Source organism: Ambystoma mexicanum, chromosome 6q (genome assembly GCF_040938575.1).
Source record: "Ambystoma mexicanum isolate Mex_15411 chromosome 6q, UKY_AmexF1_1, whole genome shotgun sequence".
NCBI classification, from domain to species: Eukaryota; Metazoa; Chordata; class Amphibia; order Caudata; family Ambystomatidae; genus Ambystoma; species Ambystoma mexicanum.
This window is the reverse complement of record NC_090937.1, coordinates 300,191,207-300,216,950: the sequence shown is the minus strand read 5'-3', so window position 1 is coordinate 300,216,950 and position 25,744 is coordinate 300,191,207. Positions and strand designations below refer to the sequence as shown.

Below are 25,744 nucleotides of genomic sequence, written 5' to 3'. Positions count from 1 at the left end.
ATTGGCACACCAGAGATACTAATGGCAACTACTGTGATATTTCTTTGTTTTCCCTTTATTTTTTGGAATAACACAAAACTGCATGGCTGTAATTGGTATGCACAACAACATGGCAATGTTTAATTTAATTTTGTGTTTTGTGAACTATATAAATGTGGCTTTGATGCAAAAAATAGCTCTGAAGATGGAGTGACACTCCAAAATGCATAGGCTTCCGAGCCACAATTTCCGATTTGGGAAACTGTTCTGCCATTTAAAAGCCAATCCCTAAATTGGTTGGAAACACTGAGATTAAAGTGTTTTCTATGAAGCAACATGTATGATTTTTTGCTCAAAGAACTACGTAGTTGAACAGAAAGTTAACACAAGCAATATCAATTATAAGGACATTTACTAAGAAATGATGAACTATTAACTCACAATTGTGAGACATTGTGAGAGAATCGGGCATTACCAGGTGGTGTCACCTGGTTTTTGCGTTGTGTATTATGTTTGTGCAACATTGTGTTTTTTAAATTGTAGAATAAAGTGATATTTGTGTAACCAATTGGAAGAGCTATTTTTTCTTTCTTTATTTGGTTGGCTGATAACATCAACCTTTCAAATCATCAAATCATCAAATATTATAATTAGCCTATAACATACAATAGTGTTATATTCATTTACAATTAAAATGACAGTATAGTTCATTTAAAATTCTTGGAAGAATAACTAGCAGGAAGAGAAAAGAAAAAGAATTCAGAGAACTTAAAACACTGTACACATTGAAGACTTATACTTGACATAGATTGAATTAACATACACTCTTACTACTATCAACCTAGTGTCGGACGTGATCGTTGCACGTTTAAGTTTGGGCATGTTTGATTGGAAGATACTTCCTAAAAGGCAGCTATAATGTCTTAGGCTTTAGTAGTCAGAATTGAATCGAGGAAGTGCACTACTGCTATTTTTACAGCAAGCTCGGGACTAGAAAAAATGTGCTGCCATATGATAGAGTCTAATGGGCGATATATAGAAAGGACATTTTTAAAATACAGTTGACATTTTGCTGCCAGAGCAAGACAATCTACAATGAGATGCTGCAATGTTTCTTGTTGCAGAGTATCAGTGCAAAACCGACGGAAATTCAGATCTCTTGGAAGCTGACCCCTTCTAGCTAGAACTTCATTACTATGCCATAGGTTTAGCCTAAAGCCTAAGTATTGGTTACGAATATGGGGCGATGGACATTTTACTAGATAGTCTGCCATCTTGTGGAATCTCTTACATCCAAATAGAAACATGTAAAAATCTTTATAGGAATCGCATTTTGATTGATTGCATGTCCAATCAAATTCAAATAATGTAATCTTAGCACGGGCAGGATTTTCTAATAGGGGATCCAGTGTTATGGAGGCATCTGATAGTGCATCCAAGACACAGGTCCGCCATTTACAAGGAAAATGATGTTCAGATTTCAAGAGATAATATGCAACCACAGTCAAGATATTATTTACATTAAGACATCGTCCATAAAACATGGACATATAAGGACAAAGATTCCAATTCAAATCGTATAATCGGCAGTGCATTTTGGTACTTTCAATACTTGTCTCCAGAATCGCGCCTCGAGCATATCCCAACTTTTTTGTGCCCTTGGGAGTCTTGCCTCAGTAGCATACAGGAGAATTGGGACAACATTTTGATGAAAAAACATCATAACGTGTGTACAAGAGATTTTGTCATATTTGTAAATCAGTATTTTCGCCTGAGAGATCAGTGTTGTTAATTTTAGATCTAAACCTTGCTCAAAGATAGCATCTGTCATTGAGTTTTTAAATGGCATGCCCAGATATTTATATTGCGTTACTACCATTAATTCAGAGTTTTGTTAAAACCACTTATTGTTAGATGTGGTCGTTTTTTTAGTACCACTATTGCAGATGACTACTTGTGTTTTGTCTGTGTTTATCAACAGATTGTTTGCATGTGCATACATGTTTAGCCTAAAAGAAGATTTTGTAATCCTTTGGGAGTCTGAGACAGGAGGATAAGGTCTTCTGCATAAAGGAGCCATGCAACTTGTTGCAGACCCAATTTCGGGGCATTGCATATTATGGCTGTGAATGATTCACCCATATCTAGAATGAATAAATTTAACAAAATAGAAGCCAAAATGCATACCTGCTTTCTGTTGAAAAACATGAGGACAATAACCCTTCAAATGTTAGTCTCACCTGCATAGTTGTTTCTGTATGAAGGAGTTTAATTAGGGTGAGAAGCGAGCTAGGACATTTGGAACAGGTTAGTTTCTCATATAGTAAATGGCGGTCAATGGAATCAAATGCCACCCGAAAACTACGAATGCTAAATATAGAGATTGTTTCCGGGTGGCATATTGGGATTCGATCATATTTAGTACGCTGATGTTAAGCGATGTGCCCAAACCGGCCACAAACCCTGATTGAAATGGGTCTCTCATATGTGCATCTGAGGACCACTTGTTTAAGTCTCTGAGAATGAATTGACAGAAAATCTTACCAGGTGCATCCAGGAGTGCAATCGGTCTGTAGCTAGATGGTTTGCATCGATCACCTTTTTTGTAAATGGGAAGAATGATAGAATGTTTGATGATTGTGGTAAATGTTGTGCATTATTTACATGACTAAAGATGTTGTACAATATCTCTGTCCAAATCTCAGGATGCTGTTTAAAGTTGAAGTTCGATAGGCCACCCGGGCCCGGGGCCGTTGAACGACTCACATTATTTATGTGGTATAAAATGTCTTCTTTGTCAAAGTCAAGTTGAAAATGTGTTGTTTCTAAAGGGGGACTGAGATGCATTGTATCAAAAGGGAAGCATACAATTGTGAACAGTAGATTATCAAATCAAGTTCTGTTACCCCTTGAGACTGCAAAGCTACTTGATACCCTGAGGACGCTTGGTTAATAGCTGTCCATATTTCAGCTGTATTTTTAGTTTGTAATACTGTGATATTTCTTTGCTTTCCCTTTATTTTTTGGAATAACACAAAACTGCATGGCTGTAATTGGTATGCACAACAACATGGCAATGTTTAATTTAATTTTGTGTTTTGTGAACTATATAAATGTGGCTTTGATGCAAAAAATAGCTCTGAAGATGGAGTGACACTCCAAAATGCATAGGCTTCCGAGCCACAATTTCCGATTTGGGAAACTGTTCTGCCATTTAAAAGCCAATCCCTAAATTGGTTGGAAACACTGAGATTAAAGTGTTTTCTATGAAGCAACATGTATGATTTTTTGCTCAAAGAACTACGTAGTTGAACAGAAAGTTAACACAAGCAATATCAATTATAAGGACGTTTACTAAGAAATGATGAACTATTAACTCACAATTGTGAGACATTGTGAGAGAATCGGGCATTACCAGGTGGTGTCACCTGGTTTTTGCGTTGTGTATTATGTTTGTGCAACATTGTGTTTTTAAATTGTAGAATAAAGTGATTTTTGTATTTGTGTAACCAATTGGAAGAGCTATTTTTTTTCTTTATTTGGTTGGCTGATAACATCAACCTTTCAAATCATCAAATCATCAAATATTATAATTAGCCTATAACAGACAATAGTGTTATATTCATTTACAATTAAAATGACAGTATAGTTCATTTAAAATTCTTGGAAGAATAACTAGCAGGAAGAGAAAAGAAAAATAATTCAGAGAACTTAAAACACTGTACACATTGAAGACTTATACTTGACATAGATTGAATTAACATACAGTCTTACTACTATCAACCTAGTGTCGGACGTGATCGTTGCACGTTTAAGTTTGGGCATGTTTGATTGGAAGATACTTCCTAAAAGGCAGCTATAATGTCTTAGGCTTTAGTAGTCAGAATTGAATCGAGGAAGTGCACTACTGCTATTTTTACAGCAAGCTTGGGACTAGAAAAAATGTGCTGCCATATGATAGAGTCTAATGGGCGATATATAGAAAGGACATTTTTAAAATACAGTTGACATTTTGCTGCCAGAGCAAGACAATCTGCAATGAGATGCTGCAATGTTTCTTGTTGCAGAGTATCAGTGCAAAACAGACGGAAATTCAGATCTTTTGGAAGCTGACCCCTTCTAGCTAGAACTTCATTACTATGCCATAGGTTTAGCCTAAAGCGTAAGTATTGGTTACGAATATGGGGCGATGGACATTTTACTAGATAGTCTGCCATCTTGTGGAATCTCTTACATCCAAATAGAAACATGTAAAAATCTTTATAGGAATCGCATTTTGATTGATTGCATGTCCAATCAAATTCAAATAATGTAATCTTAGCACGGGCAGGATTTTCTAATAGGGGATCCAGTGTTATGGAGGCATCTGATAGTGCATCCAAGACACAGGTCCGCCATTTACAAGGAAAATGATGTTCAGATTTCAAGAGATAATATGCAACCACAGTCAAGATATTATTTACATTAAGACATCGTCCATAAAACATGGACATATAAGGACAAAGATTCCAATTCAAATCGTATAATCGGCAGTGCATTTTGGTACTTTCAATACTTGTCTCCAGAATCGTGCCTCGAGCATATCCCAACTTTTTTGTGCCCTTGGGAGTCTTGCCTCAGTAGCATACAGGAGAATTGGGACAACATTTTGATGAAAAAACATCATAAAGTGTGTACAAGAGATTTTGTCATATTTGTAAATCAGTATTTTCGCCTGAGAGATCAGTGTTGTTAATTTTAGATCTAAACCTTGCTCAAAGATAGCATCTGTCATTGAGTTTTTAAATGGCATGCCCAGATATTTATATTGCGTTACTACCATTAATTCAGAGTTTTGTTAAAACCACTTATTGTTAGATGTGGTCGTTTTTTTAGTACCACTATTGCAGATGACTACTTGTGTTTTGTCTGTGTTTATCAACAGATTGTTTGCATGTGCATACATGTTTAGCCTAAAAGAAGATTTTGTAATCCTTTGGGAGTCTGAGACAGGAGGATAAGGTCTTCTGCATAAAGGAGCCATGCAACTTGTTGCAGACCCAATTTCGGGGCATTGCATATTATGGCTGTGAATGATTCACCCATATCTAGAATGAATAAATTTAACAAAATAGAAGCCAAAATGCATACCTGCTTTCTGTCGAAAAACATGAGGACAATAACCCTTCAAATGTTAGTCTCACCTGCATAGTTGTTTCTGTATGAAGGAGTTTAATTAGGGTGAGAAGCGAGCTAGGACATTTGGAACAGGTTAGTTTCTCATATAGTAAATGGCGGTCAATGGAATCAAATGCCACCCGGAAATCTACGAATGCTAAATATAGAGATTGTTTCCGGGTGGCATATTGGGATTCGATCATATTTAGTACGCTGATGTTAAGCGATGTGCCCAAACCGGCCACAAACCCTGATTGAAATGGGTCTCTCATATGTGCATCTGAGGACCACTTGTTTAAGTCTCTGAGAATGATTTGACAGAAAATCTTACCAGGTGCATCCAGGAGTGCAATCGGTCTGTAGCTAGATGGTTTGCATCGATCACCTTTTTTGTAAATGGGAAGAATGATAGAATGTTTCGATGATTGTGGTAAATGTTGTGCATTATTTACATGACTAAAGATGTTGTACAATATCTCTGTCCAAATCTCAGGATGCTGTTTAAAGTTGAAGTTCGATAGGCCACCCGGGCCCGGGGCCGTTGAACGACTCACATTATTTATGTGGTATAAAATGTCTTCTTTGTCAAAGTCAAGTTAAAAATGTGTTGTTTCTAAAGGGGGACTGAGATGCATTGTATCATCAGGGGAAGCATACAATTGTGAACAGTAGATTATCAAATCAAGTTCTGTTACCCCTTGAGACTGCAAAGCTACTTGATGCCCTGAGGACGCTTGGTTAATAGCTGTTCATATTTCAGCTGTATTTTTAGTTTGTAATACACTCAGCATCTTGGCTCTATCTAATTGATAAATGCGTGATTTTCGACTGCAAAGCCAATTTTTATATTTGATTTTTAGTCTGATAAAAGCTGCTCCTCGATTATCATCTGCCAATTTTAGTGCCTCACCTTTTTGTAATCGAAACACAGGTTTCCGCTCTTTAATTTCTTGGTTATAAACATGTAGTTTTGGTGCAATCTTGGTCTGTTGACAAAAAGTTAGTTGAAAAAGCTGCATCAGGTCGTAATATATAATTTCCTAATCGGTTACACTTGTGGTGTTTTTATATACTTCTGAGGCCAGGTGATTACTGAATAGTTTCAAGGAGGACTCAAATCAGCGTAATCTATTACGACTAGGATTGATTGACAAATATCCTTGTGCCGAATTATTGGAGATGGTAGTGTGAGGACTTTCTACAATCCATACCATTATAAGCATGTTGTGATCACTCAGTTCTGTTGACAAGACACGGAAATTAATGACTTGGGATATAAAGACAGAGTCTACATACACATAATCAATGACAGCAGCACTGTCTTCTCTATGCCATGTTGGTTTTGGTGGTATATCAGCCCTAAAGGTTCCATTTAGCATTTGAAAGTTACGAGTTTTAACAAAGTGGTTCCATTTTGCCAGTCTTACAACATATTGGGAGGGATCAGTTCGTAAACAATGAAGATTCAAATCCCCAGCTATTATAATCTCCGAGACATTAGGATCAAGTAGAATAAGTTCCATCAGGTGATTAAGGTCTTAAAAAAATGCTCATCTGATATCCGCACCGGGTTCCAGTAAACATTCAGTAAGGCATAGGATGTGCCATAGTAATGAAGTTTTATCATCTGAATGAAGGCATTGGGAGAGGCCCAAGCCTCTGATGTAAAATTCTAACTCTGTTTGACAGCAATTAGCAGCCCTGAGGTTGGTCAACCACGTGTGGCTTTGGTGGCTAGAATCATGTGAACGTCATGATTGTCCCATATAGGGACAGAGGTAAGCCAAGTCTCCTGCAAAAGTATCACATCATGTTTATTAATCTCGATTGAACGATTGTTTAGTAGGTGTTTGAAGCCTCTAGAGTTCCAGCTGAGTAGAAAGACTGATCGAGACGGAGGTGATTGATCTAGTTATTGTTGGTTTCTATTACATTTACAAACACATTGTGACACCAGCTGATCAGGTTTCTCCTGAAGTGATTGGAAGGATGATGTTGGAGTGGCATGTGAGAACGAAAGCATGACGCACTGAACTCAAATTATTGATTAAGGGCGTACCTGCTAGCAGGATGAAGCCCATGGAATAGAGTTGTGTTTTGGCAAGCCACATGGTATTTTGACCTAGTTGAGATTTCATCCAAATCTCAACTGAGCTTAACTTGCTTTCTTGATTAAATTCAACCAATTCTACATCAGAGGAGGCAATGTCTTCTAGTACTGGAACATCAGAAAAAATGTCCATGATGGATTGCCGGTTTAGATCATATTGTGTAAATGGAAGGGGTCTGCAGGATGACAGCAGGGAGAAAGGGGTAGACGTTTTGCTGACAGGTTGGCTTGATTCTTTGATTGAGCCAATGTATGTTGGTTTCTAACTGGCGTTACAAATGAGGGATTTCTTGTCTCTTTATTGTTTGTTAAAACATTGTCAATCAGACGTAATATTGCAAGTGCAAGAGAGGCTAATGAATGAGTTCCTTCAGACACGTTTTGTGCCATGTCATGGGTAGGAGTCATCTTCTGCAATTTTTCCAATACTTTGTTGTTATTTAAACTTTGGGCATTTTCCCTCATCTTCATGGTAGTCAAGTCTGATCTCACCAGTGAAACATGGGCTGTTTGAGATGATGAACCCCCAGGTCTCGAAGTGGTATCAGAGATCACATTAAACGCAGATGTAGGTAATATTGATTCATTTTTTTGCTTCTCCACATTTTGATTTATAGACTGCCTGAATGGTTGATTAACCAAGGGCTGGTCAATGTATTTTTGTGATGGTTGAGCAACCATGTAGAGATCGACTGCTTACTGAATTTCGTGCCGATGGAAGTCGCTAGAAGGTTGTGTGGTCATTTTATTAGGTGATTATAGTCTTTGGTGAGTCACATATAGGTTGAGGATGTGTTTGTAAATCTCTCTCCTCAATAATCACTGCCGAGGCTGCAGCAACCAATTCATCGAGAGGAGCGTACAAAGAGATATTCAGGTTGGAGTTACAAGCGCAATGGATTTTTCTAGCATGAGCTTGTTGAACATATTTCTTGGTCACATCATTTGAAGCTATGGTCAGGGCTCTCTTTGGTTGATTTATTGATTTAATAAATTGTTTGGTCTTTGTAGAGGAACCTTTTACAGATTTAAGATCTTTAGATTTTTTAGTTTGCAAGTTGGAAGATTATTTGGATGTTTCAGAAGTAGGTTTGGTAGCATCAAAAATCGTATAAGCGTGTTTGCTAACAGGAAGTGAGGGCGAATCATTAACACATTTGCTGGGACCACATTTTGCGTTTCTGCAATTACATCATGGATAATGTCGGCAAAATGTGGTAACAAAGATGGCATGCTTTTGAGTGCGCAATTACCAGTTGCTGTAGAAGGGGCATCTTGATTTTGCATACAGAAAGTGGTTTGACATGATACAGAGATCATGGTAGTTGTTTATCGGGGGATATCAATATGGACTCGTGCCTCTGGGCTCAGGAAGTTACGTATGTCATTCTGTCAAGTTAAAATAATTCTTTCCATTTGGGCAGTCTGATGCATCAATTTTGCATCCAGGGTGTGAAAAAGCTTTGTCATCGAATGTATGGTGAGATTCATAGCATTAAGTGTTATTTCCAGCAGTTTAGTAGAGGGCTCTGATTGGCAGAGGGGTTGCAAGCCCACTGATGACTCACGCAGTTTACGGGGACTAGGGGCTGTATATGAAACTGCTATGTCTGAGTTTGGCTGGCTTAGGTCAGGAAAAAGAATAGGCGACCCAGAGAGATTATGGAAAGAGTCATGGGCCGAGAAACACAAGCCATTTGAATCCACATCAATCACAGCCATATCAATTGGCTCAGATTGATTTTGATTATTATTAACAGATTGTACTGGAGCAGTAAGAGCCTTACAAAAAAGAATACTGTTGGTTAAAGAGGTGTTTCTATTAGTTTGTGAAATCTTTAAAGGCAAGGTCTTGGTTGGTCAGTTTGAAGAAGGTGCAGTTGTTTGTAACGCGGAATCTCTAATATGACCCCGTTGGCAGTTTTATCGAGCCAATGTTCATACTGGGGAAGTGTTAATTGCTCAACGGTCCGTGCAGGCATCAATCCATTACTTGAACCTGGCTCCTTGTAAAATGAGCGTATGTCCACGTTCGTGACTGACATGGTCGATAAAAGCGTCAGTTTCTTAATAGAACGTGAAAGTGGAGTGGAGCATGTTTGTTTGGAATCTTTTCATTTAGCAAAAACAACAGGAGATTTGGATTGAGCTGTTTCGTTTCTGAACGAGGAGTGAGGGGGGCATACCAGTCCTCAATGTAAATACGCCTCGTTCCATTCGCTGTCGAAGAAAAGGAATACACCAACAAGTGTTTTCACAGCTTTCTTTGTATCAAAAAAAAGAATGCAGCTAAACACAATTCCTAGGGCACTTTCTTTTTCGCGAGGATACCGACGAAGCAAACCGACTTGGCCGACAAGCGCAGCAAAGCGGCCAAGCGGATACTTCACGGGTACTTCGATAGGCTTCTCGCGTGCAGGTACGTACGCGTGCTAACTTACGTAGGAATACGCCCAAGAAGGCGGGCCCTTGAAGTTAAAGAGCTAATATGCTCAAAATAGATCCTAAATAACAAAGAAGAAAGTAAATATTTGAGTACAGAAAGCAATATCGATGATGTTGAGCTGAGGTAGTCTTATAATGGCGCTATGTACCGTTGAGCAGCCTGTTGAATGCCAGGTCCACAAGGAGACGAGCAGGGAGAGCGGCCAAGCGGATACATCACAGGTATTTCGCTAGGGTTCTAGAGAGCTATTATTTGGTTCAAACTTTTCTAAGAGGATTGTGAAGACACACGTTGTGACATATGACCCAGGACCTTTTTTTAGGTGTATTGATAATATCTATAGCAGACACCTTCTGTACGCAAATGTGATTCTCGTCCGGTGGCTGTTGGACCAACTCATTTGAGTCTTCAACCCTCCACTTCAACATTTAGTCGGAGGGTTAGGAAGGCAATCTCTCTGGCTTACGTGAGTAGTAAGGAATTGTTGCCCGCCAGTAATCATGGGCCACTCTATCACAGGGGTTGCTGCCTCCTAGGCTAATGCCAGGGGTGTCTCTATGGAAGACATGCATGGCACACCACATGGGTCTCCAAATCCACTATCATACTTCACTATATTTTGCATGTTGCTATTCCAGGATCCTTTTGTACTTGAGTGCTTCAAACTGCCCACAGTGTGTAGGTTACATTTATTTAACTGTGTTAACGTTATTCTGTGTTGTGGTTCGTGTTAGGTTAAAAGCCTGGTACCTGATACATCCTCACTCTGTATAGGACTTGGAAATGAAAGATGGAACAAGGAGGTAATGCACAGATTACATAATGTAATCTTCATCACTCTGAGTCCCTACTCTTCTTCGTCACCGTCCTCTTAAGACTGACAAAGACTTTGAACTGTTGCTGTGGAGCTTGGTAATGACAAGAAGAGGTGATAGGCTGCTCTATTCCTCTTAGACATCCTGGCTAGACACCCTGTCAAAGGGGGTGGGCTATGAAGGTGAGAAAACGAAAATAAAAAAAAATAATAATAAAATATATATATATATATATATATATATATATATATTAAGTTTATAGCAGAGGTTTGTCAGAGAACCGACATCCCTCACTATGTATACAACTGTGACAAGGAAGATTAGGAACTATATTACTGATAAGTAAACCCTGCATTTTTCAGTATACCAGTGAGGTGTATTCTCTAGGGGTAACTATTACGACTAACTATATTTCACTATCAGCCTTACTCCTTCCTTGAAAAAAACCTGACTGCTCTGCTATTGCTAACACTTCAGAGGGTTTGGTCTTTATTGTGTTTGGAAACCCTGTCTTGTCCTTAGGTGAGATGGTTTTCCATTGCTGATCTGGGGGCTGTGGACACATCTCCCAAACATTCAAACTTAACGAAACACTTGAGGAGGTGGCTCTGCACAACACAGATGACGGCTAAAATATGTATTCTGAGACAATGGGAAAAGGGAATAGTGCCCGAACTGCGGGATTGTAATACTGAAATGACTATGGTGGGGTCATATGAAGAAGAAATGGACTGCTTACATGATATAGAACAGACATTGCTGGGTGTGCGCAAAACCTTTCTTGATCATACTGAAACTTGAGAACAAGTTACTTGAAGAGCTGGATGCACCGTACTGGACATCTTTAAATCTAATGTCATTCCATGTTATTTTCGTCCACTCACACTGCAGTATCACTTGCACTCACTAGCCAATACTTCACCTGATTTAGAAATTGCCTGCACCATCTTTCTGCATGCTGGTCTCTCAACTCCACCTCCTCTGACCTCATCCAAACAACCCACCACTTCCTTCTTCCTGTTGCTCTCTTTATACTCCTCCTCCTGTTCCCATTGAATGTCTAAACATGCGTTGCGCTCCTGGATGATGTTACAAATAGGCACATTAATAACTAGCGAGTTAAACCCTGCAACTTTTCTTTTCGCAGGTCAGCCATAAATCAGCAATAGCAGCCCATGGTTTGCCAAGTACCAAGTTATGTTAGGGGATCTCTGGAAGGTGTCCTCCCATCTTGGTAAGTCCCTGTTCAGGTTTCCTGGTGGTCTAGAGTAGTATCTTCATTTCCGGCCAAATTGCTGCCGGTGTTGTGCAGCAGTCTTCTATCTCTCCGGGTGCTGCTGTGTACAGGAGTCTCTTCTCGTGTGTGTCGCGGGTGGGTCGCTGTAGCATCTTGGATTTTCATTGTTTCCAGTCTGATGCTGTGTTTCTGAAAGAAATACACAAACTCTGGTGAGCATTTTGCATATGAGGTATCGGATGAGACAAGCTTGTACTGCACACAAACATACCGGCACAAGTGGAGGGAGAGGAGCCGTGGCACTCTCAAATGCCACTGTCCGCCTCACGGGAAAGACTGGCTCTGGATTTCTCTCTATTATGCCTCTAATCCCCGGCTGAGAGAGGTTACCATACCCTCCTGGGAAATGACATTGTCAAAGTAGTCACAGGTTATTTAGGATTAAAGCAAATAATAGACTGATAATAGCTATCAAATCAGCTTTTTCATCAATAGCAGCCTTATTTAAGATGTGGTAATGATTTAGGGGAGAACAGGACGTAAGAGTAACGCCTTTCTGGAACTATTTTGTGATCTAAATGCTCCTGTGTAAGTATTAGATATTGATGTGAGTGGTTTGAGGGTACCAATAGTTTATTATTGACGCGTTAGCCTTCTACTAATGTGGTACATGTCATGCTTAAAGTTTTGTAATTTTATATTTTCTGACAATCTGCAATAAAGATTTTGAAACTTTTCCATGCACTCGGTATTATCATTTTAAAGATTTAATTTAATATGCAAAATTGATCACTTAAAAAACATGCTGCAGCAGATAAATGTATGATGAGCTCATAGGATGTCTGAGTGTAGAATGTGGAGTGGGTGCTGTCTGCTGAGTATTTTATGGTTGACAGTTCGAGAGATGCTGGCCGAGTGAGAGGGTCTGCCGATGGAGGCCCTTTTCCTTTACCAAAGTCTTGAGTACCCTATGGGCTGAACTATCTTGATGCTCCAACCAATAACAAGCTTTCCCTTTGTACTGTGGCTCCTGGTCATCTCATTAAGGACAGAGTATGACAATAGCCTTCATGTTTCCTTTCAGTAGAACCTGCAATGTGCATCATTTTCTGCTCGCTGAATAAATGTTCATCTAATTTCATTTTATTTTCCTAAACATAGTTTTGCACTCACATGAATCCTCATGTAGTATCTGAAAATAAGTCACTATTTTAAAACATTTACGTTCTTAGCAGGTTTCTAGCATCAATTAATTCAACGTCCACGCAGGGGATCCCCACAGGCTACAGGATCATCTCAGGGGAAAAAGTCGCATTTGTATGTTTCCAAATACTGAGAAGAACTTGTAATCATTTGAGTATCACCACTGATCTCACTATACAGCCTGAAGCTCATATTTGACCCGCAACATCACTGAACACCAACGCTTGCACTGGTTTTCATTGAGGACATTTATTGGAATGCAGCTGATCAGCCTCCTGTTATGGATCACACAAAATAATCAATGGATGAATTATCGTCCTTACAGCTACCTGCATGAAGTGGTTCGGAGACACCCGTTTCTCTCTTCTTTGGGCGCTCTGTCTCTCGCTGGTCAGTTTGAGAAGATGGCTGTTGATTGCTGCAATGAGTTCGCTGATACTATGCAATGCTTCACTGAGAAGGTACTTGTTTTCTATACACACACACACAGTCATGCATTCATTTGTTAACTAAATTTATTTTACAGTATGTTTCCCAGTTTATGATTGAATGTGGTGACAGTGCTAGTTGTGATGGGCGAGAATAAGGCATATACAAAAGCATGAACCAAAAATACATTTCATTATATGAAAAAGTGCAATAAATCTTTTCCCTAAGATCAAGGCATACTTTGATAAATTGAGAAAATAAGACATACTATGTCATTGTAATGTTATAGCTCCACTCCATGCTTTATATGGTAACCACAAACAGAATCATCCTCTGAGCCAAAATTCCAAAATGGATTATAACACCGTGCCCTCTCAAGATTTCTACGTACCCCTTCAGCTGTCAGTGATGGAATTCTAGTCTGTCATGTCCTCAGAAACCATCCGACAGTAGCCAGCCACAATTTGGTGGCAAATTTCGCAGGTACAAGAAGTGTTGGTCATTGCATAAGGAATGGATTGAGGTATGTGATATTTAAGCAATGATGCTAGATTCAGAGGGCCTCTAGCAGAGGGTGAAGGCTTTCTGCCCAAATTAACAGGCCTGATCAAAGTGACAGTCTTTATTGAGAGTTAAGAGACATTACCACCCTGAAATGGTCCTACTAAGGGGGCAAGGTCGATATCAGAACATTCCTGAAAATGAGGGTAGGATGTTCTGTTTAAAACAAGGAAAAACATAAGAAGAAACATTGGAATGTAATGACCTATACTGAAATTGTATAGCCCTCGGCAGAGGCCTCTATTGTGTGATAGGTCATTGATGTCCATGTTAGTGGTCCCGAGCCAACTACCCCACAATAGAGCCCGTTGTTAAGAGCGCCATTTAAAAAAAAATGTATATCAATGTGTTGCCAATAATATGACTTTTCACATACAATACATTACATACAAACATATGAATTAACATAAACAATCCAATAAAACCAAATAAAAAACTAAAATCTTAAATTTGCAGTCTAATATAGAAAAAACGTATTCCTCATAATACTGGATCATTACTTTGTTAAAAATCCGAGATCAGCCAACATTTTCAGTACATTAAGAGTGAGCAACGTTTAGTGTCCAGATGATAAGCATTCCCAGAACTCATCAGTATTCAGTCACAAAATGTTACTTACAAAACAAATTAGGTATCGATGGCTCTAGCTCCTTGACTAGAAAGGCTTGCTTCCTTTCTTGGTTACAAAACGTATACTGACCATCAGAACTTTGATCTTTACTCTCCCTTCCATAATCTCACCTGTCAATAACAAGTTCATCCGAAATCTCTAAAATGTCGACCGCCAATAGGCATTTGGAAACTTCAGTAAGTAAAACACTCAGTGGCTTATCTAAACTGGAAAATGAAGCATGCAAGCGATTGCTTCTCATTATACTTGTTATATTTATCCAGTCAGCCATCTTGATGGCCAATTTAATACTGCTTGGAATACGGATCAAATCATTAATGGTACACAAACAGACATCCAAGATTTCTACAACAATACTGTTCAGTTTGCAAAAACTAGGATTTTCCCCTCCATCAATGCTGCTCTGATATCCTCATACAATGACTTCTGAAGAGGGAGGATTATTAATCTGTAAATCGAAACCATCCTCCAATCTAAACATGCCTTCAAAGATTTTAAACTGGTGGCCACCAGGAGGGGCGGAGATGAGGTAGTCTCTGTTCTTACCTCCTCTTCTGAGGGCTGTATTGAGGGTCGAGTCCCCCCATGAAGCCCCCTGTTGAAGAACCTGTCCTCCCCATGGAACGTGGGAGACCCTGGTGCCCCCTGTCCAAATCCTGGATCGGAGGGTGCCCCCCCTGCCTGAGAGGAGGGGAGAAGAGACACAGCACGAAGGCCAATGAAACCGCCTGCTACACAACAGCAAACGGAGCCCTGCTCCCAGGCTCCCCAACGAGGAGAGAGGTGCTCTGCCCGGGAAGGGGCTCCAGCGAACACAATAAAGTGGGACATCTCTAGAGTGCCTTCTCAGCACCTACCTCTTCTCTCCCATTGAGTCTTGGCCCGGAGGGCCTCCTATCCCCCCAGAACCAGAGGAAAGGGGGGAAAAATCGCAGAAGAGGAGCACCGCCCGTGCAGGGGGCACAAAGAGGTGGGACTCCAGCCAGCAGTGGCCCCAAACAAGAGGCCAGGGAAGCATGTGGAGTCATCAGACACAGATTTGGCTCGCCCCCACCACGCTGCCCCAGTAAAGCACGAGGGATTCAGGGAAGGTGTGGGCCCCTGTGTGAGAGCCTGTTGCATGTGCCTGCCTTGTGGCGAGCCCCCCTCCCGCCCCCACCAGCAGAGGACCCAGCAGGGGATTGAAACAGACGAGAGCACTTCACAAGATGGGGAATCCTCGGTGGGGCTCCTGCCCGCCCCCCGCCCTGCTGTGCCCCAGCATGGCCGCAATAGAATGGGTCTAGGTGAGGGCCCCGGGCCATTTCCCGGGGCGTGTGGCCGCCTAGCAGAGGACTCACCTCACCCGACTCCAGGGCAGGAGGGGGAGTGGGTTCGGGGGGGGGAAGCCCTACAAGCCTTGGGACATCGCTGCAAGTGCGAAAGAGCGCACACAGAGGCTGGTGAGAGCCAGACTCGGACGGGACCTGTGGGGAGCACCTTGAGATCTGCTGCGGGTGGTTCAGTCACCCAGAAGGAAGTGCAGGTGGTGTGTCCACCCCACTACGCCCCCCTCCATTGCAAAACCCCACTCCAGCGCAAAACCCCTTGGTGCTGGGGCTTGAAGCAACTGCAAAGGACAATAGCTAAGAGTGGGCTCCCGAAAGAGTGCTCAGGCATCTGCCCGCTTGTGAGAAGCCACGGAGGACAAGATACTACTGGGGGTCGATCCCCGGGGGAGAAGGTAGACAACCAAATGGAGGGCCCGGAGAAACAGACGGACCATTTTAGGAGACCCTAGAGGGAGCTATGCCAGGCGCTAAAGGTCTTCGGCCCCCCGCTCAGACAGGGGCGAAGGTTTGGAGGAGACACGAAAACTCACAGAGTTGATCTCCCAGAAGAGAAGGGCGAATAAGGACCTGTGGCCTGAAAGTTAACCCAATGTCTGAAGCAGGGGGCCTCTGGGGACTCTTGTAGGTGTGTATTCAGAATCCAGAAAAGAGGACCCCCGCCCATGGACTGGAAGGCAAGGCTGGGTCCATTTGAATTCCAAAGGTCTCAGCTGGAGAGGAGCACAGCTGAATCCAACATGTCAGAGAAGTGTGGTGACGCTATTTCCATCAAGAGATATCGCCTCCTTCCTTGAGAAGATCAAGGGAATGAGGGTAGATATCAGAGGAAGAGTAGACAGAGTAAATGTCAGGATCGACAGTATGGACGAGAGACTCCAGGCGGTTGAGAATAATCAAACCTCCCTTGAGACAATGGGGACTCAAATAGATATGAGGTTGGCGGAAATGGAGAGAAGGGAGGGTGAGGTGGCCCTTAAAATGAACCTGAGAGGAGAAACAACTTGAGATTCTTTGGGATGCCAGAGAAGGAAGGGGAAATGGAAAGAGACCTCAGGAGGACAATCCATGAGGTAGTGAAGGTGCTTTTCGGAGACGAGAACATGGATGAGCCAAAAATTGAAAGAGCGGGGGCGGTGGGGAGGGGACCACGCTCAGTGCTCGCCCACTTCCATAATTACCCAGACAGACAAAAAATCCCGGAATAAGCAAAGGGGGCTGGGCCCAGTCTCCCTGGGAAATGTGAAGATCTATCCGGACCTGTCCTCGCGCACATTAACGAAGAGGCATCTATGCTCCCCCTTAACAAATGGCTCACTGAGAAGGGGGTGAGATACTGATGTGGCTTTCTCTTTTCCATATCCTTTGAAGTCAATGGTTATAACTATAAACTGGTAATGGAGGATGACATACGGAGGGTAACGGGGGAGCTGTTGGGGGGTTGGGCCACAGATGGAGGGAGAGGAGAAGAGCAGGGAAGACAGGCGATGGCGCATAAAGGGTCCAAACAAGCGTGGGTGCCAGGTTGAAGGAATTTCATGAAACTTAATTCCCCCCCCCTCACCCCCCCAGCCAGCCTAAGTTGATCTGGAGGAACACGGGGCATGTATACACAAAAGGAGCATGATGGGTCCTCTTTTTAAATACAGGGGGCTTTTTTGGATGAGGATGTTACAACATCATGAGAAAAACAGTTTCCAAGAAAGCTACCCTCTTTGTTGCACTTCTATTTAGAGACAAAACTTGACACAAAGACAGGTGGTACCATCTTTTTAAACATATATAAAGAATGGTAATGGTCAGTCGAATAATAAACTATTTAATTTATTCACATAAATATATATATATATATATAAAACAGGCAAAAAATCTCTTGGGGGCAGTCTGGATAAGAGTACTTGCATATTTGATGGGGGAGGTTGGTTGGCTTATTGTTTTACTGCTGATAAAGGGGTCTGGTAGGGGAGCTTCAGTCGTGGAGCTTAGTTAAGCTGGTCCTTGGTTTAGGAGGTGGTGGTCAGAGGTGATTGATCTGGGCGGGATAGGATGCCGTGGGGAGGGGCCTGAGGGGTCGGGGGAGTTAAGGGGAATGGTTGTTAATGTTCAGGGGCAAGTGCTCTCAAAGGTGGGAACAGGGTCGTGGCCCAGTCAGTTGGTTGCCTAGCATGGAACTGTCTTGGAGGTGGGGGAAGTAATGGGAAACATCGGAAAAGGGGCGATGTCTGGCCTAGGTGACATGAGCATTAGCTCCCTCAATGCTCGGGGCCTTAACTCACCAAGCAAACGCTCATTGGTACTCCAGGAGTTCAAGAGGTCCCGACTGGACTGGTCGTGCCTACTGGAAACACACTGGCGTAAGGGGGGGTGAACCCGACTGGGCTATACGATTGAAGAGGTATTAGCCGACCCGAATGGGAGGTACGTGTTTGTGAAAGGTCAGCTGTACGGTACTAGGCTTACAATGGGCTCAGTGTATGCACCAAACGTGAACCAATGTGAATTCTGGGAGAAGGTCAGGGATAAAATAATCAAATTCGCAGAAGGCCATCTAGTGGTCGGGGGGGGGACTTTAACATGGTTAGACCCGGTAAGGGACCGGAAGAGGATGGGTGATCGATCGGAAAATAGGGTAAATATGGGCGACTCCGAACGCTTTAAACAAGTGAATGAAGTGCTGGGCCTAAGTGACTCTCTTCGTTCGCCCCTGGAAGGCGAAAGGCCATATACCTTCTATTCTGCGGTAGACAACTCCTTCTCAAGTAAAGACCTGGTCCTAGTGGACTTGACGTTAAAGGGCCAGGTCTTTGAATCCTAGGTCTCTCTTATCCCGTGGTCTGACCATGATTTGGTGAGAGTTTCAGTGGAAATGCGGTGGACAGTGGGTACCAGGGGGGGCTGGAGATGTAATGACTTCCTGTTAAAGGACAGGGCGGTGCAGTAGGAATTACTAAAGGGAATCAAAGAGTATTTCCACTTTAATGATACTGGGGACGTGGGGATCCAGTCAGTCTGGGAGGGCTGCAAAGTTACTATCTGGGGGGCCCTGATGAGGATAGTCTCTAGGGAAAAAAAGAAAGGGGGGAGAAGGAGAGCTGGCTCTGACAGAAACTAGAGCACAGTCAGCCAGGGGGAACCCAGGGGAAGTACATATCACCCACAGAAGAGAAGGAACTTTACCGTTGTAGGACACAATTGAAGGCCAATCTGACTCAGGACAAAAAGAACAGAAATATCATGAGAAGGGGGATAGGGCGGATAAGATCCTAGCCTGGAGACTGAGGGCAGAGAGAAAGAGGAGGACCATTGTGGCTATCAAGACCAAGGAGGGGAAGTGTGTCTATGACTCCAAAAAATCGGGAGTGAGTTCATAAAGTACTATAGTGCCCTGTACACCTTGGAATGGGCCAGGGACGAGGAACAGATAGACGAATTCCTGAGTGGGCTGCCCCTACCGGGCTCCCCAAGTAAATGGTGGAAACCCTTGAGAACCCCATAACGGTGGAGGAGGTCCAGTGGTCCATCACAGGGATGAATATGGGGTCCGCGCCTGGGGAGGATGGTTTCTCGATAACATTTTACAAATTATTCAGAACGGTGCTAGCCCCGATCCTGGTAAAGGTATTCAATGCATGCCTGGGGGGCGAGGCCCTGCCCTCTATGATGCTGCTGGCTACTATTGTGGCAATCCCTAAGGAGGGGAAGGATTCCACCAGGAGCTCCTCTTATCAGCCTATTTCCCTCCTTAAAGGGGATGTAAAAATACTGGCGAAAGTCTTGGGAATAAGATGGGACTACCACTTCTAGTACATGGAGACCAGGTGGGCTTCATTAAGGGGAGACAAGGATCAGATAACATTACAAAGACCATGAATCTGATCCATGGGGAACAAATGAAGGGGCTAGATGTCTGCCTAATTTCATTAGATTCAGAGAAGGTCCTTCATGAAGAAATTCCTGTCAAGGATGGGGCTGGGAACGAACTTCCTGAGGTGGGTGACGGAACTGTACAATAGGCCCAGGGCAAAGGTATGGATCAATGGGGTCTCACAGAGACCTTCAAACTTACAAGAGGTACTAGGCAGGGATGCCCCCTTTCCCCATTGTTGTACGTCCTAGCTATGGAACTACTGGCAATCGCAATCCAGGCAAATGACAAAATCAAGGGCATATTGCGGGGTGGAGGGATTGAATGTCAACACTTGCTCTTTGTGGATGACATATTGGCCTACTTCACAAAACTTCTGGACTTCCTTCTGGCACTCATGGCCCAAAATTGAGGAGTACGGGCGCCTTTCGGGGCTTAAAATCAATGTAGGGAAATCAGCTATGATCCCTTCCGGACTGAACTGGCGGGCGACTTAAAGAGATGGGACCCACTGGTACTGACATGGTGTGGTAGGATGACCTTAGGAAAAATGAACGTACTCCCCAGACTGCTCTGCCTGTTCGCAGCCATCCCGAGGAGGCTCCCAAAGAAGTTTTTCTTGAAGGTGACAGGAGCGGTCTGTAGATTCATATGGGTGAATAAGACTCCAAGGGTGAAGATGGCAACTCTGACCCTTCCAAGGGACAGAGGGGGATTTGGGTTCCCGGACATCCGCCTATACTGTAAGGACGCCCAACTTAGGGTGATGCTCGAACACATGAGAGATGACCTGAGAACCTACTGGACCTAATTGGTGGACCTAGTAGCTCATCCACTGAAGGTGAGGGACTAGATCTGGTGCCCATTCAGGTTAATCCCCGAACAACTAAGAAAACACCCCACGCTGGGGGTATTCTGGTCAATCTGGCAAGAATCCAAGGACATAAAGGGATACACATCAGGACCCTCTCTAATGTCCTCGATATGGGGTCCCCCATTTGAATTAGGTCACCAGGGACTAGCCCGCTCACAGATGTGATTGGATGCGGACCTGGAAAGGGTGGGACAATTGTTTGAGGGGGGAGTTTTCCTGAAGTGGCTAGTGGTACAGGAGGCCCTGGGAGGGGGACTTGATCTCGGTATTTGAATATCTCTGCATTAAGGGTAATCTGATGGACCCTACGTGGGGTGGAAAGGTGGCCAGAGACATAACAACAGTGGAACAAGTCTTAGACTCTTCCACAACAAGAAAGGGTATACTGTCCAAGTTTTACAAAGCTATGAATGAGACCTATCTACAAGAGAGGCAAACTTTCCAACGATATTGGGAGGATACTGTAGGGGAAGAAATCTCAAAGGAGAATTGGGCACGCATTTCAAAAATTGTTTTCCAGGGTGGATTGTTCGCCTCCATGATAGAACACAACTTCAAAATGTTAATGAACTGGCACAGAGATCTCTTGAGTGTGTCCAGGATGTTTGCTGGATCCTCTACTATGTGCCCCAGGGGTTGTGGAAACCGTGGTCTCTGGCTCACATTTGGTGGTGGTGTCCCGAGGTACAAGTGTTTTGGAAAGTGGTATTAAGCTGGATGGAAGAGATCACGGGAATGGGTCTGGGCCTGGATCTGCTACAGTCTCTATTAGGGATCCCGCCAAAAGATATGGAGGAATATAGACTCCCTAAGATCTGGGAAGCAATGTTAAGGGCAGGGAGACTGGCTATAGCCCAATATTGGGAAAGTGAAACACTCCCTGCGAAAGAGGTCTGGGAGGGGAAAGTACAGACCATGAGGATTATGGAGCGGTTGACAGCGACAGTGAAAGATAAGATGGAAGAGTTTCACATAGAGTGGTGCTCCCTGTTGCTTAAATGGGGACTTGAGGAAGGGAACATCGGGGGCCGGACAAGCAAGTGAGAGGAGTGTGAATAGGGGGAGAGGGGAGGCCCCGGGGGGAGCCAATAATGGTGACAAACAGACATCAAGAGGATCAGAGCCTCTGCGACAATGATAAAGGAGACCCGCACCACTGAACAAGTCGGGTGTTAGAAGGGGAAGGAGGGTTGTGCGGGTGGAGGGAGGGGGGTAGAGTAGGGGAGAGGGGAGAGTGTGGGTGGGGGGGAAGACCAAGACTGTTGACATTGTACTGTCCTGCAATTGCATTTTTGTTTTTGAAATGTCTTGTTCTCTTTAAAAATGCAAATAAAAAGCAAGTTTAAAAAAAGATGTTAAACCCAGTTCAAAGTGCAGGCTAGCCATTGGTAAAGAGAGGGGTATATTCAGAGCTTTCTTCCACAGTCTCCCTTCCAGATGAACCCAGTCAAAATGCCAAGCCTGGCTTTCAACATCCATCCTATATAACAGAGATGGAATGATTTTAGATTTAGAATAATAATAAGTGGTACCAGGTAGAATGAGCAACATTTGCCTAGGAGTTTTTTCATTTGACAAACAAACTGATCAATCTTTCCGTCTAAATTAGTCTGCACATAGGGCAATATTTGGCTGCAATGGGATTTTAATACCAAAATAAGTGACTTCTTTAATAGTCATGATCTCATCCTTATTGAGAGACCACTTAAAACAAACGCTCCTTTTTGTTGTTTTAGTGAAGCATATAGTATTTGATTTTTCCGGGTTTATCAATCAATCATTCCGACATAATACTTGCTTAGTGCAGTCAACAGTCACTGAAGACCTATGGGAGTATGGTCTACCAACGCTATGTGATCTGCATAAGCCATCCAGCAAACCGTTAGTTTGCCTATTTTAGGACTCACAAAAGCATGTTTCTGCAAGACCTCTCCCAGATCTGTCAAATAGAAATTGAAAAGGCAGGGGGCAAGAATACACCCCTGCCTTAGGCCTCTTTCAGTGCGAATTGGTTTTATCAAAGGGCCTAGCACATTTAGTTTGATTTGAACCATGGTATTGCCATGCATAAAGACTTATTGATAAAAGGCAGCCAGGAAGCCCCTACCTTTTAAGTTTTAACCAAAGTTGCTCTCTCTTAATAGTGTCAAAGACTTTAGAGAGATCTACAAGTGCACCATACAAAGGGAGGCTATCTTTAAAACAAGAGCTGGTATGCATAATATTAATAAGAAGGTCAATCAAGGAAGCTGACATGCCCTTTCTGAATCCTATCTGAAATTGTCTTAGAATGCCCATTTCCTGAGCCAATGTTTTGAGCTCCCGCAATATGGCTGCTGCGAAAACTTTTCCGTCTGCATCAAGAAGGGTGATATGGCGGTAGTTGACAGGATCCACCCTATCCCCCTTCTTGTAAATCGGAACAATAATCGCAATCTTCCAGGTACATGGACACCGTTTGTTCTGCGTAATGCTATTAAATAGGACTTATAGGATTTGCACCCATAGGGCTACATCAGACTTCATGATTAAATTGGTGGGTCCATTTGGACCTGCTTCCTTGATGGTGAAGATCATAAGATCAATAGGGTAATGTCATCAACAGTGAAATTTTATTTCCAGCGAGAATGATCCACCCTAGCCGAAGTCTCACCAACTGGTTTCTTATAGAGCTGTTCAAAATGTTCCTGCCAGTGACTTTCTGAGACATGGTTACTCTGTGAACTATTCTGTGACTTTAAATCCTGGTTTATCATTGACCAGATATTATGCACGTTTTTGGAGATCAATGCACTAAGCATCTGCTCGCCCTCGCTTTGAGCATAAGGAATAGGTGCGCTCTGAGCCAATTCCTATAATTTAGTCTTAATCGTTTCTTTTCTTTAAGGAGCTCTATATTTGATAAATGTAAGCTCTTCAGTGCTCGAATATTCTTTCTCAAAGCTCTTTTGTTTTTCCAGACTTCTTGGTCGAATCTGTGCTTCTGATTTACTTTTTGATTCGATCCAATACACACAGGAGGGTCTTGGTCCCATACAAAGGCCAAAGCAAGCCTATTCTAACTGACCTATTGACATAGTATTTATACTGCTTGTTAGATTTGTAATCAGACGCACTCCACCCCTTGGAATTCTGAAATTCGGTTACCACTCGCATTTACATTTAATATATCATGTGTGAGCGACTGAATTGTCTCCATACATATCGCAAACATAGCAGTTAGCATATTGTGATCATTATAATGTGTTTCTTCAATTTTTACAGATTTACAGCACATAAACATGATACGGGAAAGCACACGATAGTAAATAATTGAACTGGAGGTACTACATTTCCAAGTAGCTGCTGGTTGCAGATCACCTGTAATACTGCCATTTGCCACCAACAAATCCCAGTCCTCTAAATATTTTTACAATTTCGACCCATTTTTTTCCACCAACTGAACCCTTTTGCTGAGGACGGGGGCAATCAATATGAATTTAAGTCACCAGCCAACACAGTACCCATCGAGCCATGATGATTTACCATATCATCCAACAAAACATCAAAGAGGATTGCCAGGAAAATTTCCAAGTTGGAACGAGCGGGGTTCCAACAAAGATTCACCAGCGTAAAACACTGCATTATTTGGTCTTCTTGCACATGTACTCAAGCTGCTAGAATGCCCGGCATATTAGCCGAAAAGACTTCTGTTTCCTTTATAACTGAATTTGAGGTGGCTATAAGTAAGCCCCCAGACAGTCAACACCCCCATTACAGGTCGATGCCAGTTGTTGTGATATAAATCTGTCAATTTTTATCAAATATGTCAACCAGGTCCCCAGCAGCATTACCATGTCGACATTTCCAAATAAATAGGTCCTTGATATGACATTTGCAAAACATCTGAAGCCCAGCGTATTCCATCTTATCAGTGACACTCTTTGCAAGGTTAAAGCCCCACACTCTGTTCTCCCAGTTTCCTCATAACCTGGGTCAAGATTTCCAGGAGCAAAGATCACATATCACTTCTTTTTGCACTTTGGTGCAGTAAGATGTGTCTGGACCCACCTTCCACATTCGACATAGCCAAAACATCAGCATTTCCCAAATTGTATACAGACCTGAGATACGTCTTTCCTCCATCACCCCATTTAAACCCTCCTTTTCTAATCTGGTACTGATTGCATAATGACATACCCCAGTCTTTGAATTTGATCTTCCACTTCAAATAAAACGTTTGGTACTAACCTACACTTAAGAACCACATCTTCTATATTTGTGTGCTCTTCATATGGAAAATGCACATCATCATCATTCGAAGAAAAAGATGAAGTGCAGGGATCTCTTGTAGCAGCTGTAAAATAGCACATCTATTCAAAACCGTTTGCTTTTGAAATGGAAATATTTGTTCCAAACACACCTTAGTTGATGGGGGATTTAGAGAATGTACACTGCCCATGTACGCACCCTTTACTAGATCCACTGCTTCTTTCATGTGTTGGATTGATAAATTGCTTCGAAGCTCAGTATTCGCTGCTGCAGTATATATTTTTCAACCTACTCACGCACTGAGTAGGTCTAAATTTTGAGGTGTTTCAAGAACATTACTTTCAGTTTGCAAGCTCACAGAATACATTCATTTATTTTCCGGGTTTAGCATAGGCCCTCTTTTCAACATCTAAAAGATTGTCTCAAACCGTTCAAGATTAGTTCCATTCTTAATTTGTAAAGGGTCTATGTTACCCCCATTAATTTGTTGTTTTTTATCACAAGAAGGGAAGCTCAGGGGGTTTGAACCTTATTGGGGTCTCCCTACCAGAAGACACACTATAAAAAAGCCCCATACTTCCACAACTCTATGTTTGCTCTTCATTGTTTTGCGTCTCAACTCTGCCAAGACACTGCACACTTCAATTTGGAACACAATTATTGTTATGCAGTGTCTCCAGGACTATTACGGGACTATTACTATTTTCTAAATGCGTCTCTGAACGATTCAGGTCCTGGGTGGCATCATACGTTTGTATACAGACATCTCTTTTCCCTTGCTTTGGACTCATACATGCACACAAATCTTTACAGGCAAATGAAACCCTTTTTCATGTATTGGGTTGAGTCTTCCTAGAT

The 25,744-nt window shown here is 42.5% G+C and overlaps 1 protein-coding gene across 1 annotated transcript in view; it reads left to right on the top strand.

Annotated features, from left to right (window-relative positions):
* LOC138515210 (serum albumin-like) overlaps positions 1-25,744 on the top strand; it is a 946,494-nt gene that overhangs the window by 237,361 nt on the left and 683,389 nt on the right. The window contains exon 4 of the mRNA XM_069630169.1: positions 13,273-13,408. Coding sequence (XP_069486270.1) covers positions 13,273-13,408 — 136 coding nt within the window. The remainder of the gene's footprint in view (positions 1-13,272; positions 13,409-25,744) is intronic.